The 15,031-nt window shown below is 42.7% G+C and overlaps 1 protein-coding gene across 7 annotated transcripts in view; it reads left to right on the top strand.

Annotated features, from left to right (window-relative positions):
* Positions 1-15,031, top strand: part of ACIN1 (apoptotic chromatin condensation inducer 1) — a 36,566-nt gene that overhangs the window by 14,085 nt on the left and 7,450 nt on the right. For 4 of the 7 annotated variants that reach the window (XM_006776784.1, XM_006776782.1, XM_006776783.2 and 1 more), the window contains 5 exons: positions 868-956; positions 2,625-3,872; positions 4,394-4,609; positions 5,075-5,190; positions 13,125-13,266. In XM_006776784.1, coding sequence (XP_006776847.1) covers positions 868-956; positions 2,625-3,872; positions 4,394-4,609; positions 5,075-5,190; positions 13,125-13,266 — 1,811 coding nt within the window. Of the gene's footprint in view, positions 1-867; positions 957-2,624; positions 3,873-4,393; positions 4,610-5,074; positions 5,191-11,260; positions 11,419-11,651; positions 11,714-13,124; positions 13,267-15,031 lie in introns of those variants that run through there. The other 3 variants (XM_006776785.2, XM_006776788.1, XM_006776786.2) reach the window with 3 other exon arrangements.

The following is a 15,031-nucleotide window of genomic DNA, read 5'->3' as shown; positions in this document are numbered from 1 at the left end:
TGTGCGACCTGCCTCAGTGGGTTTCACTCCCTTCTCTGCTTCACTCCAGCCACAGGAAGCCCTATTCTTGCAGGAATCTTCCTGCAGTGGGCCTCTAGTATAATACATAATTGAGAAGGGCTCATTTCTGAAGACTTGTCCTGTTTGCTTCTAGTAATTTCTAAGAACTTTAAGGCTCTGAAAACCACGCATATAAGTACTTATTTCATGAGATTGTTATTTTACAAACTGGCATATTAATCATAATACTTTAGTCAAAACTAGTGGTAGCAATAGAAAACTAAAAAAAAAAAGACATTGAACCTAGTGAAATCTTGAGTTTTAATTCAGAGTGAGAAAACATTTTATAGAAATAAATGCACTTTGGCCCTAGCCGGTTTGGTTCAGTGGATAGAGCATCAGCCTGCGGACTGAAGGGTATTCTGGGTTCGATTCCGATCAAGGGCACATGCCCGGTTGCGGGCTCGATCCCCAGTGTGGGGTGTACAGGAGGCAGCCAATCAATGATTCTCTCTCATCGATGTTTCTATCTCTCTCCTTCTCCCTCTCTGAAATGAAAAATATATTGCACTTAGTATTTGTACATCTCTGCTAGACAGTTTGAAGTCCTTGGTAGTTATTTTACATTTGAGTTATTTGTACTAAGTGAATTGGCTTTGAGATATTAAAAATATTTTAGATATACATAGCAGGAATTATTAAGATCTTGACCCTTAGGGCTTTATATAGTCTTCTGCGTAGAAGTCAAAGAAATTGATAGAAATATGTATTAACCAGTTCATATGCTATGATTGATTATGTTTTAGAAAACAGCCTTGAATGAGTGTTCATGTCATGAATGTGACTTGATTTTCTTTCATTTGATAGGAAAAGGCTCCTCTATTTCTGAAGAGAAAGGTGACTCTGATGATGAGAAACCAAGGAAAGGAGAAAGACGATCATCCAGGGTCAGGCAGGTAAGTCAAGTACCTCTTAAAGCAGGGGTCCTCAAACTACGGTCCACGGGCCACATACAAATACAGATATTGGATTTGTTCCCGTTTTGTTTTTTTACTTCAAAATAAGATATGTGCAGTGTGCATAGGAATTTGTTCATAGTTTTGTGTTTTTTTTAAACTATAGTCTGGCCCTCCAACCGTCTGAGGGACAGTGAACTGGCCCCCTGTTTAAAAAGTTTGAGGACCCCTGTCTTAAAGCATCTATCACCTCTTTGGGTAATGCTTTGGATATCTCCTGCTCTTCTTTCTCAAACTATTTCAGAGTTGGTGTCTCTAGATTTCTATACACTCATCTTCTTTCTCCTTCCTTTCATCTTTTTTTTTTTTTTTAATTTAAATCTGCTCTGGCCTTAGATTTCTAAGTAATTATTCAGTTAAAACCTTAAAGCTATATTGCCGAAACCGGTTTGGCTCAGTGGATATAGCGTCGGCCTGCGGACTGAAGGGTCCCGGGTTCGATTCCGATCAAGGGCATGACCTGGGTTGCGGGCACATCCCCGGTGGGGGATGTGCAGGAGGCAGCTGATCAATGTTTCTCTCTCATCGATGTTTCTGAATCCCTATCTCTCTCCCTTCCTCTCTGTAAAAAATCAATAAAAATATATTTTAAAAAAAAAAACCTTAAAGCTATATGATATGTTAAGTGAGCAGAATACAAAAGTATATGTATAGTCATCTTATTTAAATTTTTCTAGGTGTTCCACTAATAACTTCATTTTTTCAGAAAAATATATTTTGAACTTATCCTCAAAGATTGATCTTAATGATGGCTGTTGAGGAATAAGGAATGTGAAGAGCAGAGAAAGAGGGAAGAAGATGTAGCTGCAAATTGAGAATATATAGACATGTACTTTGCTGTTAATGGGTTGAATTGCATCCCCCAAAAGATGTTGAAGTCCTAATTCCAAGTATCTGTGAATGTGACTTTATTTGTAAACAGGGTCAGGTTAAAATGAGGTTATCAAGGTGGGCCCTTATCCAATATGACTATATTCTTATACAAAGGGGAAATTTGGACTCAGAGACAGACACATCCACAGAGAGAACACCACTCAAAGTGTTCAAGGAACTACTAGAAGGTAGGAGAGAGGCCTGGACAGATCCTTCTAGTGCCTTGAGAATTTTGGCTATCACCTAGATCTCAAACTTGTAGTCTCGCAAACTGTGAGACAATAAAAATCTGTTGTTAAGCCAAAAAAAAACACACAAAAAACTGTATGTATAGTGTAATTATGGCTATGGAAAAGAAATAATGGGGAAATAAAATATACCAAAATTACAAAAATAATCATGTTAAGTGATAATAGGTCAGTCCCCCCCCCCACCCACCCATACACACTTTCTTGATGTTCAATTTATATTTATTTTTTCAAGCTTGAAGCTAAAAAATGAACCAGAAGTTTCATTATTGTATTCCTTTTGGTCACTATTTTGCTTCTCATTAGAGTCCACATTAGTCATGCTTGTCTACTGTCACACTTATTTCTATGTTGCTGAAAGCACATGTCATTGAGTTTCTCTTTCCTGTGTGTGTCTCGTTAGATACTTTTTCTCTTCTGTTGATAGTGAGCTAATATACTTGGAATCATTGTATATCTGTCTTTTTTTTTCTTTTTTTTTTTTCAGGCAAGAGCAGCTAAACTCTCTGAGTGCAGCCAGGCTGCTGAGGAAGAAGAGGATCAAGAAACACCTTCCAGAAATCTAAGAGTCAGAGCAGATCGAAGTTTGAAAACAGAGGAGGAGGAAGAAGAGGAGGAGGAAGAGGAAGAGGAGGAGGAAGAGGAAGATGATGATGAGGGGTTAAAATCGAGGGATGCACCAGTTCTGAAACAGTTTGAGGAAGAAAAAGAGGGGAAAGAGATGCCCAGAGCAAAACCAGAAGAGCTGATGGATGAGAGATCCCAAACCATAAAATCCCAGGAACAGGAGGGGCTAGAGAGAGGAGGGAGAGTTACAAGGTCCCAGGAAGAGGCTAGTAGAAAAAGTCATTTAGCCAGACATCAGCAGGAGAAAGAGATGAAAACAGCTTCTCCCCTTGAAGAAGAAAGAGAATTAAAGCCTTTAAAAGGCATAGAGGAAAAATCAAAGTCCCCTTCCCCTCCTCGATTGACTGAAGATCTAGAGAAGGCCCCTCTTATGCTACAACCAGAGCAAACTGCCAGTGAGGAGGAGACTCCCCCACCTTTACTTACCAAGGAAGCATCTTCACCACCACCTAATGCCCAACTTCAGAGTGAAGAAGTAGAGCCCATGGAAGGCCCAGCCCCCCCTGTTCTCATTCAGTTATCTCCTCCTCATACGGATGCTGAGGACAGGGAGCTATTACTGTCTCAGCACACTGTCCAGTTGGCGGGAGGCTTGTCTCTCTTGTCAAGTCCTGCAGACACCAAAGCAGAATCTCCAGCAGAGAAAGTGCCAGAGGAGAGTGTCCTGCCTCTGGTTCAAAAAAGCACACCAGCTGAATCCTCACCCCAGAAGGATCTTGAAACTGAGTTAGACAAATCTGGTCAACCACTCCCTCTAAAAATTGAGGAATTAGCACCGGCCAAAGGGATCACTGAGGAATCTCTTAAACAGCCGTCTTTGGAACAGAAGGAAGGCAGAGGGGCTTCTCATACCCTTCTCCCAAGCCACAGATTGAAACAGTTAGCTGACTCATCCTCTAGCCGATCCTCCTCCTCTTCATCTTCCAGTTCTAGATCAAGATCTCGCTCTCCTGATAGTTCAGGCTCTCAGTCTCACTCACCTCCGAGATCTAAGCAGAAAGATGCATCTCATGCCAACCCTCGTGGTAGATCCAAGATGGGTTCCAGATCAACATCAGAGTCTAGGTCACGTTCCCGTTCTCGTTCAGCATCAAGCAACAGCAGAAAAGTAAGTGTGGGAGTACCCAGGGTGCATTGATGTTCTGTCTGTATGCCAGTGTTTTTCAGTCACAGGAGAACCTATCATATTTTCTGGCAGAAATAGGAAAAGCTTCCTGTAGTCCCCAGTTGAGTGATTACTTTCCCCTCATTTCAGAATCTAATTTTCAATTCATTGATCCCTAAATGGGTCCTTTTTTATTTTGAGCCCCTTTGATTCCAAAGAAAAGAATTTGAATTTTGAACTTTTTTTTAGTTCATTTATCCATCTCCTCTACTGAACTATAAACTTCTTGAGGCTAGGGATATGCCTTTTAACATGTGTATTCCAGTACCCAGCACCTAGTGAGGCTTAATGAGTAATTTGTTGAATAATCTAAGAAGCCAGGGAGGTCACTAACTCAAACAGGAATAAACACAGGGACAAAAAGGTTGAAAGTATTAAATTGGGTCAGCAGAAGTTGGAAAACCAGTGACCTACTGAATATACACCATATAAAATAATTTGCCTTATGTGTTTCATTTCTTCAGTCTCTGAGCCCTGGAGTCTCCAGGGACAGCAACACCAGCTACACTGAAACCAAAGATCCCTCTGCTGGTCAGGAGGTTGCAACTCCACCAGTGCTACAACCGCAGGTCATTGAGCCAAAGGAGAGGACCTCCATATCATCCTCCATTCAAGTGAGGTCTATGAGCCAACCTGAGCCAGCCGAAAAGCATGTGACTCAGAGGGTACAGCCTGAACGGGTAGGCTATTATGCCCTCTCCCTAGAGGGAGAGAGAGGATTAAGCATGATTTTCCCTTTTGTCTTAGCTATAAAACTGAAAGGTCAATCTGGACAAGGCTCATTAGAAATGTATAAGGTTGGGGATACCTGTTAGATTCCACTCAACTCATTTCCAATTCCCTGGTTCATGTGGCTAAATTCTCAGGTCCGGGACTCTCGAGGTCAGTTCTTCCACAAAACTCATTTTTTCTGCTCAAAAGGAAGCCTTTTCTTGGTTCTCTCGAAAAAGAATTATAATAAAATGATTGCTGGCATGGAAATTCTTTAAGCAATATTCCATTCCGCTTTATAAAATGAAATAACAAAGATATATAGAGCTATGTGTATATTCTGCTACACCTTTTACCAGCTCCAGATTAAAGAAAAGGAACCCAGCAGATTTAAGTATGTTGCTATGTGTGTTTTGCTATGTTTTTCCTGACAGGAGAGCCCAAAGAAGTGTGAAGCTGAAGAGGCAGAGCCACCAGCTGCCACACAGCCCCAAACCTCAGAGACTCCAACCTCTCACCTCCCAGAATCAGAAAGGATTCATCACACTGTGTAAGTGATATATTTCGACTCGAGTATAACAAGAAGCTAGGAAAGTAATTCTTTGCTCGCAAGAGTTCTTTGACTAAGCATGTCCTAGTTTCCTTTTAAAACATGAAGGCAGACCTTTATCTGGACAAAGGCTAGACTTCAGTTACTATGTTGGGAGCTACCACCAGAAATCTTAAGATAGTCTGAAAAGTGGTGGTAAGAGCGTAAAGAAACATATCTAGGATCACTTGACCAAAATAGTTGAGGAGCAGGCAGCCGAGACTTCTGTCTCCAAACTCAAGACAGTGTGAGGGACTTGATCCAAAACATCTTAACTCAATTTTTAACTCATTTACCAACTACATCTAAGCCCGGAATACAGGTTAATAAAGGATATTGAAGGTCTGCAAAGAAAGACACAGAAGGGTGTTGCTTTGTTTTAGTTTCTGTATTTTTCTTGTTTATTTGCTATCATTTTATTAGACACAGTTATCTCTTATAGCATACAGCAAAATATGAAATCCATATTAAGTCCAAAGTTAATTCTTGGGTCCCTAAGACTCTTGAATTGATTTTATCATTTAGATAATTAATGTGAGTTTTTTATTTCCTTGTATTTCGTTCTAGAAAAATACTCATATCAAATTAAATTTGTAATTGAACATTTATTATTCTGAGCCAAGTATTATAAATTAAAAAGCCATTGAACCAGAATTCCTGACTTCAAATTCTCATGGGAAAAGAAAAAGAAAAGCATTGTGGAAATAAGATGCTTAACTTTTAGACATCAGGAATCTGGTACTGCGTTGGTGAATGTCCTATATAGACAGTTGGCCTAAAGTTTTTTCATAATTGTTTCTATGTAATTTTAACACTATACTATCAGTATGTATAGTATAGTATTTCCCTTTATGTAAAAGTCTAATAATTTACACTTTTCTGAGAACTTTAGACTATCTTTTTACTTCTGATTTTGGAGGTTGGTGGGCAGGTGACATGATTTTATCTCATTTTTTAATGACTTTAATAATAGTTTTTAATTATAGTAATACTCTTTACTATATAGCTTTTGCCTTGGCACTACCCTTGTTACTGTCCATTACAGCATTCTTGCCTCTGCTGCCATCTTGTGGGCATTACATTTTATTTTATTTTTTTGAAAGCCAAAAGTTCATTCTATTTCTGTTGAAAAGTTTTTGTTTTTCCTTTTGGGGATGCGTACATTCTCCTTTGGAAAAGGGTTTTTCTTCTAGGACCATAAAGTGAAAACTCAGCGGATTCTGGAAGGTGTTGAGGATTTCCCCAGCTACACCATCGATGAGGAAATGGGGTGACACCTTCCCTTCCGTGTCCATCAACCAGTGATAATACTTGCCTCCCCATCCCATGGGAGTACAGAATGGCCTTTACATAATGGCAGTTTGGAAGTAGGTGTTGACAACCTGCTACTGACTGGGCATGAGAAACTGCCTCCTATGCACTTTGAGAAGCAAGTAATTTTCTAAAAAGCTCTTTGCTTGCCCTAAAATTCTGTGGGTCTGTGAGGTTCTTTCTGGCAACAGAACAGCTCTCTATGCTGTTTTGAAGCACCTTATTTCTGGACTTCCACGTGGAGTCCAGGGCAAATGAGGCTTGGAGTCATATACAGTTTTTCTCCCCAGTTAAAGGTGGCTTTGATCTTCATTTTATGACTAAAGTAATCTAATCTACATGATTCTGGCAAGGTGATAGACAAGTGACACTTGGGGCAAATACTATATGATTGTCCATTGTTGCCTAGGCATGGTTCAGTGGAACAGCCTCTAGATTAGAAATGCATGTGAGTTTAGGAGAGTTCACACACATTCCTCTTACCTGCTTTCCTTCAACCTATCTTCAAATGGTCTCGTCCAGTGGTCAGCAAACTCATTAGTCAACAGAGCCAAATATCAACAGTACAGTGATAGAAATCTTTTGAGAGCCAAATTTTTTAAACTTAAACTATATAGGTAGGTACACTGTTATTAACTTAATTAGGGTACTCCTAAGGCTTAGGAAGAGCCACATTCAAGGGGCCAAAGAGCTGCATGTGGCTCTCGAGCCGCAGTTTGCCGACCACAGGTCTAGTCAGCAACCTAACGAAAAGACATGCCCAGAGGCCTAAACCCATAGGCTGTTCTGAGAGATCCTGATACAACTAATTCACAACACTCCTGGTCTTTCACATCCCCCACTTTCCCCACCCCAGTTCTAGTGTTTAGCCAGTGACCTTGGGAACCCTGGCCACTTCTAAAAGTGGGCTCAACAGTATTAAATGGAAAAGACCTTTTGTGGCTTAACCTTGGTTTTGCTCCGTCTTAACAAGAAATCACATGACTTTAATAAAAACAGCATAGGTCCTATTGATTCAGTAAAGTGTTAAAAATAAATTAGACTGTACTTCAAGGACCTCTCACCACTTGGAAGAGATTACCTAACTTTTTTGCTGTACTTGGCTAAATCCACTCTAATTCTGATTGTGCCCTGAGGAATTCTAGACTTATGGGGTAAGGCAGGGGTCCTCAAACTACGGCCTGCGGGCCACATACAAATACAAATATTGTATTTGTTCCCATTTTGGTTTTTTTACTTAAAAATAAGATATGTGCAGTGTGCATAGGAATTTGTTCATAGTTTTTTTTAAACTATAGTCTGGCCCTCCTGCGGTCTGAGGGGGAGTGAACTGGCCCCCTGTTTAAAAAGTTTGAGGACCCCTGGGGTAAGGTATCTTTTTCATTGCTTGGAGCAGGAATTTGTGAGCGTCAGTTCTATTTCAGTGGAGCCCTACTCCAAAATACAATCTTCTGCCTGCTATGGATATAACAAAAATGTCCTCATAAAGCAGAAAATAAGGATATTCTCTTTTTACATTTAAAAAAAAAAATAGGGGGGGGGGACTTTATGGGAGCAGTTGTTGATTCAAACCTGAAATTTTCTGAAAACAGCTTTACTGTGTATACAAACCTTGCAAGAGAAATTTAGGGCTTTTTGCCTGAATAGGAGGAAGGAAATGGTCCTTTAAGCCAATATGACACCGTAATTGGTACTCCTCAGGGGGGACCTTAAGTGCCAATATGCCAAATGATGCATAATAAAAAAGTAGAATTTATTGTCATCAGTAGAATTTGCTCATTGAGAAATTGGTATCTCAGGACATATTCCCCCAAAATCATACTGTCCTTGTTATCTTAGAACTAGTATGCACCTGAGAGTATTCTGTATTAAAATCTCAGTGCCTGGTGGTAGTTAAGTTCCACTCTTTTTTTATTAACTTTCACATCATCTCATGAATTTTCTACATAAACTAAACTTCAAACATATGCTTATAAAATTTTCTTTTCCATTAGCCTCTCTGAATTTTATTCATATTCAGTTGTCAACTGTAGTGTGATGTTATTAGCCTCCAAGTAGTAATATCCTTTTCTTCTGGGTTACAAATGCTGTTTAATTATGGGTAGATAACCCCCAATCCTAACCCCCATGCAATTTCACATATATCCAAAGATATAAGAAACATTTGTGTAAGAACTAAAATAAGTGGGAAGTCAGAGACTACAAGGAAAAGCTGTGTGGGACTCTGACCTATAGCTAACAAGGCTTTTGGATTGGTCCTGCAAGTAAATTGAGTTCCCTTTTGGGGTGATTTCAAGAATTCTTTTAAAGCCTTGGGAAGTTTTGTTTCCTACAGAATTGATTATGGGGCAGTTTCACAAACTTAAGAAGCCCAAGGATAACATGGTAAAATTCTTATTTTAAAAAAGAGGTTAAAAAAAAGTGAAATTTCCAGTAGAGAGAAATTTTTTTTCTCCAAGGAAACTACTTCTGGAGAAGCAAATTGGCAGCTGAAAGTATTTTAGGGCAATTGATGGACAGGGAGTATTTATTTCAGGAATTTCAAAGGTAACATTATTTGTGGGAATTCTGGCCAAAGAAATGTTTTAAGAGGAAAACTTATAATTGAGCAAGCACTTATTAAAGTGTCCACTTGATACCCACAATGACAACCTAATTCAGAAGTATTTACTGAGCATTTCTTTGTGTTAGGCCTTGGGCTAGGGATCAAGGGCTATAGCCTCTGACCCTGAGGAACCCTGCAGGATGGATGTGAGGGGCAAGTAAACCAGTAGTTATACAGCAGTGATGGCGAACCTATGACACACGTGTCAGAGGTGACACGCGAACTCATTTTTTTGGTTGATTTTTCTTTGTTAAATAGCATTTAAATATATCAAATAAATATCAAAAATATAAATCTTTGTTTTACTATGGTTGCAAAGACCAAAAAATTTCTATATGTGACACGGCACCAGAGTTAAGTTAGGGTTTTTCAAAATGCTGACACACCGAGCTCAAAAGGTTCGCCATCACTGTTATACAGAGTGATAAGGACATTGCTGAAAATCTGTCAGGCCAATTACTGAAAGCCTTTGTATCAGAGACAGAGAAGTCCACTCTTTGAGGAAATAAAATTTTTTAAAAAGCTCTATAGGTGACATCAAATGAGATAATGGCCTATTAATCAGACATGTATGTATGCACATTCTTACCTGACTTGAGGTGTCGTTCAAGCCAGACCCTTAAGTGTGAACCGTTATACTGTTCCACGAGATACGTATTGTTATTTTTCCCACTTTACAGTTTAAGAAGGAAATGCACAGAAAGAGTTAAAAACTTGCCCATATCACACAACTTGTATGGGCCCTAGCCAATTGGACTCCAAAGCTCCTAATCTTACTGAGGAGACAGAGAACTTCTACAATAATGTATAAAGTAAACTGCATGACCTCTTTAGCATTCATTTGGCATGTAAGTTTAAAATTTTAAGCAGTGAGGAGGAAATTTTGTTCTTGCCTAAAAGCTCTGGTATTGCAGATGAGATAAACACTAAGCTTTTGGTTAGGTCAGTGGTTCTCAACCTTCCTAATGCCGCGACCCTTTAATACAGTTCCTCATGTTGTGGTGACCCCCAATTTCATTGTTACAAATTGGACATAATTAAAGCATAGTGATTAATCACAAAAACAATATGTAATTATATATGTGTTTTCCGATGGTCTTAGGTGACCCCCAAAGGGGTCGCGACCTACAGGTTGAGAACAGCTGGGTTAGGTACTCAGAAGCTTGTCTTAGTGTTAAACTTCTACTAGGATACGAAAGGAGCCCCTTTGTAGTCCACAAATGATTATATTGAGCATCTACTGAATGCTTTATGAATGATTAGAGTCAGTTTCCCTTCTCACATTTAGGCTGGTGAAGATGCCCATAATAATTTCCACTTAGTTCCCACTCTGCCCAGCAGATCACCCCCACCTGGTGTAACCGCTCTCTCATTTCAGTTTCTTACACACTTCAGAGCCCTCGCCTTGGAGCCCTTGCTCCAAGAATTGTCTTCGTGCTTCCGCTATCCAAGGTCCCCTTGCCCCGTATATCCTTTTCTTTTCTGTCTCCAGTGGACCCTGGGGCAAGGTGACCTTATTAAAGACTCTATGAAACAAAGTTGTCTGTCATATCTTCAGAGACACCTTTCCCTCACCCACCCCCACACACCTACCCCCACACTGGTAATTGGGAAAGGAACTCCTGTCTCTCCACTCCTAACAACATCCGCGGGAAAAGGACAGGTTGGAGTGAAAGACGTCAGTGTTGGGGGCGAGCAGCGAGTTACTGTAGTGATTGGATAGTACTAGTTCTTGCCCGACCTCCCCACCTTGACCAGCTGGCTGGCTGATCTGGTTTCGAGGTTTCATGTCTGGTTTCTTGAAGAGAGGGAGGTGGGCACATAAATTGCTTGCGACTCTCCATTCTGTGTCTTTCAACTTTGACATTGTTTTCTGCCCTCTTTAATCGTATTTTCACTCCCAGCTCTGCAGTTTTCCTTGCTTCTATTCTCTGGAATCTTCCAGGCAAGCAGCTGTAACTTTGTATGTCCTCTCCACCCAGCCCCCTCCCCGCCCCTGGGAAGTGTAGGAGAGAGCACCCTCTCCCTGCGGGTTTGGGCCTTGGTAGCTGTTGTAACCTGAGAAAAAGGAAAAAGGCCAGACCGATGGAGCCAGCCGAGAGCTCCCGGTGTCGCACACGGGCTGCTGGGTAAGTGGCAAGATGGCTGCCCTGCATGTCTCCGGCTGATCGCCGCTGCTCCGCTAATACAATAGAGCCAGCCACTACCAGCAGCCTGGCCCTCTTCCTCCTCCTCCTCCAGAGAGACCCGTCCAGCCGAACTCGGGGTTTGCCGTGAGGACCTAACGCTTATCTCTTAAAATCCAGATCTATTTTAACCTCCCTCACCACCACCACCACCTCCCCTTCCATTTACCATTTTTTGGATCCCCAGTTGCTCCATCTCGATTTTCTCTCTCTGGATCGGGTGGTTGGGGAGGAGGTGGTGGGATCTTGGGACAAGGAAGGTGTTTTGTTTTAATTTTTTAGGATTTTTTGTTTGGTTTTTGTTATTTCTTCCATTCCAGAAAGGGATAAACAGCACTTCCAGGGGGAGAAAAAAAATCATGTTATCAGAAAGCAAAGAAGGGTGAGAGCTTCACATTTCCATGTATCCTCTTTCCCCACTGATCTAGCCCACCGCGTCTTCCTTCTCTGCCCCCTGGCTTTCATTCCGTCTTCGGTTTTGGTTTGTTTTCAGTCATTCTGCTTTCCCCCTTTGTCCTTCCTGCCTGGTTTCTAATTGGCCCCACTTGTCCTCTCTCTGTAGGAAATAGGTATTTTTTGGGTAAGTCTTTTCTTTAGATTTAGGGAGTTGAATCTTGTGTTTCCGTGGGGGCCTGTTAGCTGGGGGCACAGTTCCGATTTTCCCCTCCCCCCTTCCTGTGCATCCCTCCCTGCTTGCTCTGGGGAAGCTGCTCTGACCTCTGAGTGTCAGTCAGCCCTCGGGAATGCTGGATTTCCCGGTGGTGATTATCAGCCTGGGAGGTTTGGTTTCCCTTCTGAGGCTTAGGCCCCTATCACCTCGATTTGATTTTTTTTTTTTTAATCCCAGTATATGGGTGAAAGTGGGGATGAGATTAGAGGTAGAAGTTAGGGATGAAGACAGAAAAAGAAGAGAGGAAAATAGTTTATCTGAAGTGAGTCTCTGGTATTCATTGCCTTAAATGAGAGAGAACGTGTGTGATTGGGGGAGAGTGGAAGTGGGTTCTGTATTTGTGGGGGAGGGTGTGTCCTGACTGGGAGGCTGCTCTCTATCTCTTGGAAGTTGGAATGAGGGAATGGGAGAAACTGGGCGAAAGCAGAAAGTAAGAACAATTCCTACACCTCTGAGCAGGTAAAAGTGGCCTAATTTCTTCTCTGAGCTTTCATACTCTCTCCAGCAGTTTTAGCTTTTCCTTTCTGATAAGAGAGGGTTCTTGTTGAAGCTTGAACCCTCACCACCCCTAACTTCCCTACAGCCCCCACCCCTACCATCTCTCCATTCCTGGTGTCTCCAGATCCTATGGGTTAGTAGATCTTTACTTATTAAGCAATTGATTAAACACAAGATTGGGATCATTTGCCACGGCTGTGGTCATTCTTTCTCCCAAGAATCAGGCTTCCCTTTGTATGCAATTTTGTTAAATACAGGTACCTGTGACTAGGAGACAGCGGCCACAAGGTTGTAGACAAATCAGAGTCACTTTTGAGGGACTGGGGGCTGATTGTCTTCATGTAAGAGTACTTTAATTACCTAAGAACAGTTGGAATCCTGGCCCAACAAATAACAGCTTTATCCCATCTGAGGTTGCTCTGATCTATGCACTTCCCCAAGGAACACTGTTTCCCACTTTTCCTGAGGGGGGAAAAAATCTCTCATCTGGTGTGAAAAGCAGCCCTCCCAGCCCATCCAAGTGATGAGGCATGGAGATTTCCTGATCCAAAACCTAACATTTTGTTCTCTCTTCCCCTTGGTTCTTTCCTGCCCTTCTCTCCCAACCTCTCCCCGTACTTGTCAGTGAGGAGAAGGAGGAAGTGACCATGGATACAAATGAAAACAGACCTGAAAATGAGGTGCCAGAGCCCCCCATGCCTGTTGCAGACCAAGTCAGCAATGATGACCGCCCGGAGGGCAGTGCTGAAGATGAGGAGAAGAAAGAGGTAAATCTTCAAGCTGCCCGTTAGGTGGGAGGGAAGGAGTGGATCTAGGGGAAGGAGTGGACCACCCTGGTGATCCCTTGTCCACAGTTGGATAGCTAAAGAAGGGGATAAGCAGAGGCTCCCATCAGAGTGGGGCCAAGGGAGAGTTCGCTGGTTTAGCAAGGGAGACCCCTTGTGATGGGGATAGGGCTCATTATTTCCCCTTTCCTTGGTGGGGAAGTAATGCAGTCCAGACTCTGGAAGTTTGTAACTAATGGGAAAGTCAGTTAATGGCCCTTTATCTAAGACCTGGGTTCAGCTTTCCCTGTGGGAACTCCCTTAGCTTTCCCTCCTTTTAAAAAGTCTGTTACAGCTAAACGCCATCTAGTGGGCTTTGGTGGTTCTCAGCTGACCAGCCGTGCTGAGGAATTTTTGTTTGTCATCTGCCCCCCAGTGGTCTCATGGCAGAGATGTAGCTACTTAGAACCCACAACCTGGGGTGATTCCAAAGGCCCCCTCTCCACTTCTGCGATCCCTCCACTTCCTTTTTTGTCATATATATTATCCTGCACCCAATTCAGGGGCCTCCCCCCATCAGAGCCATCGAAGTCCACCTGGCTCTTAAAGTAACAGAAAGAATTAGCTGGGTTTGGGAATGGGGTAACAGGGTGGGAGGGACTGTTGTGTGTGTAGCCTTTCTTTGGTGTGTGTTGCGGGGGGTGGGGCCGGTGAAAGTGATTTGATGTGCAGAATATTATTTATTACAAGGTCCTTCTTAAAACTTTGTCCAAGTACCTCATGTACGATAATCCGCCCGTAAAATATAACCCTGCCCAACTGGCCAATCGCTGATGCCGCCTCTTCCTCTGGACCCACCCGCTGCTACTGAGCTGCCCAATCAGAGCCGAGTCTGCTGTCCAGGTGTCTTGGCCAGAGGGGGGCATGTATATGGGATCCTGTGATGGGCCCCCTTTTGCCTCCCTGCCTTGCTCACATCAGGGGGCCAAGAAGAGCACTGTTCTGGAGAGACTTGTATTGAGAAAGCAAAAAGCATTTGGAAAGGGGTGGACTTGCACCATCTCCCTATTTGGGACACCCCAAGAAGAGCTTGTATCAGTGCTGGGGCGCCTGCCCACATGCCCTTACTCTTTTGAGGACTGTGGGTTACTTCCTTTGCTGCAGACTGTTGGGATCCCCGTCTAGGGCACCAAGACCGCCTACAGAGTCAATGTGTGTGATCACAGTGCCATGTTGTGAAATACCGAGTGGGGCTCTCGGCTTAAGCTGTGACGACTAGGAACCCTGCGGAGAAGTCTAGGGTCTGAGCCCAGGGATTTAATGCTGATGACAGCCCAGCCATGTATCATCGCTCGCTCATCAGATGGACTTTCCTCTGGTCCCTGTTGTCCATGATGAAGGGCAGCATGTTGGTTGCTCCAACTTCTCCTCCATCCCTGGAGGGCAGGAGCTCATCCATCCACCTGACTGGAACCACTGTCTCAGCTGGAGTCCCTGAGAAGATGCCACACACAACTCTCAGAAGAAAAGCATTCTGACCTTGATGCTGAATGTGTGCCAGGTCCTGGGGCTATCGCCTTCTACCCCCAGGCTGCCTTCATCAGAGGTTCCATGATCCCACTCGGTGAGAGGACCCCCCTCCCCAGTTACAGGCAGAGGAGAAAGGGACTCTGGAGTCATCACCTGGATTCCAAGTATTGGGTGGTGGTATTGCTGCAGCTTGCCACTGGTGGACATAGGGTCCTGCCTGCCTCTCACGATACAAGGC

Source organism: Myotis davidii, unplaced genomic scaffold, assembly GCF_000327345.1.
Source record: "Myotis davidii unplaced genomic scaffold, ASM32734v1 scaffold1949, whole genome shotgun sequence".
Taxonomy (NCBI): Eukaryota; Metazoa; Chordata; class Mammalia; order Chiroptera; family Vespertilionidae; genus Myotis; species Myotis davidii.
Note: the sequence above shows the minus strand (reverse complement) of the source record. Positions and strands in the feature narration are given on the sequence as shown.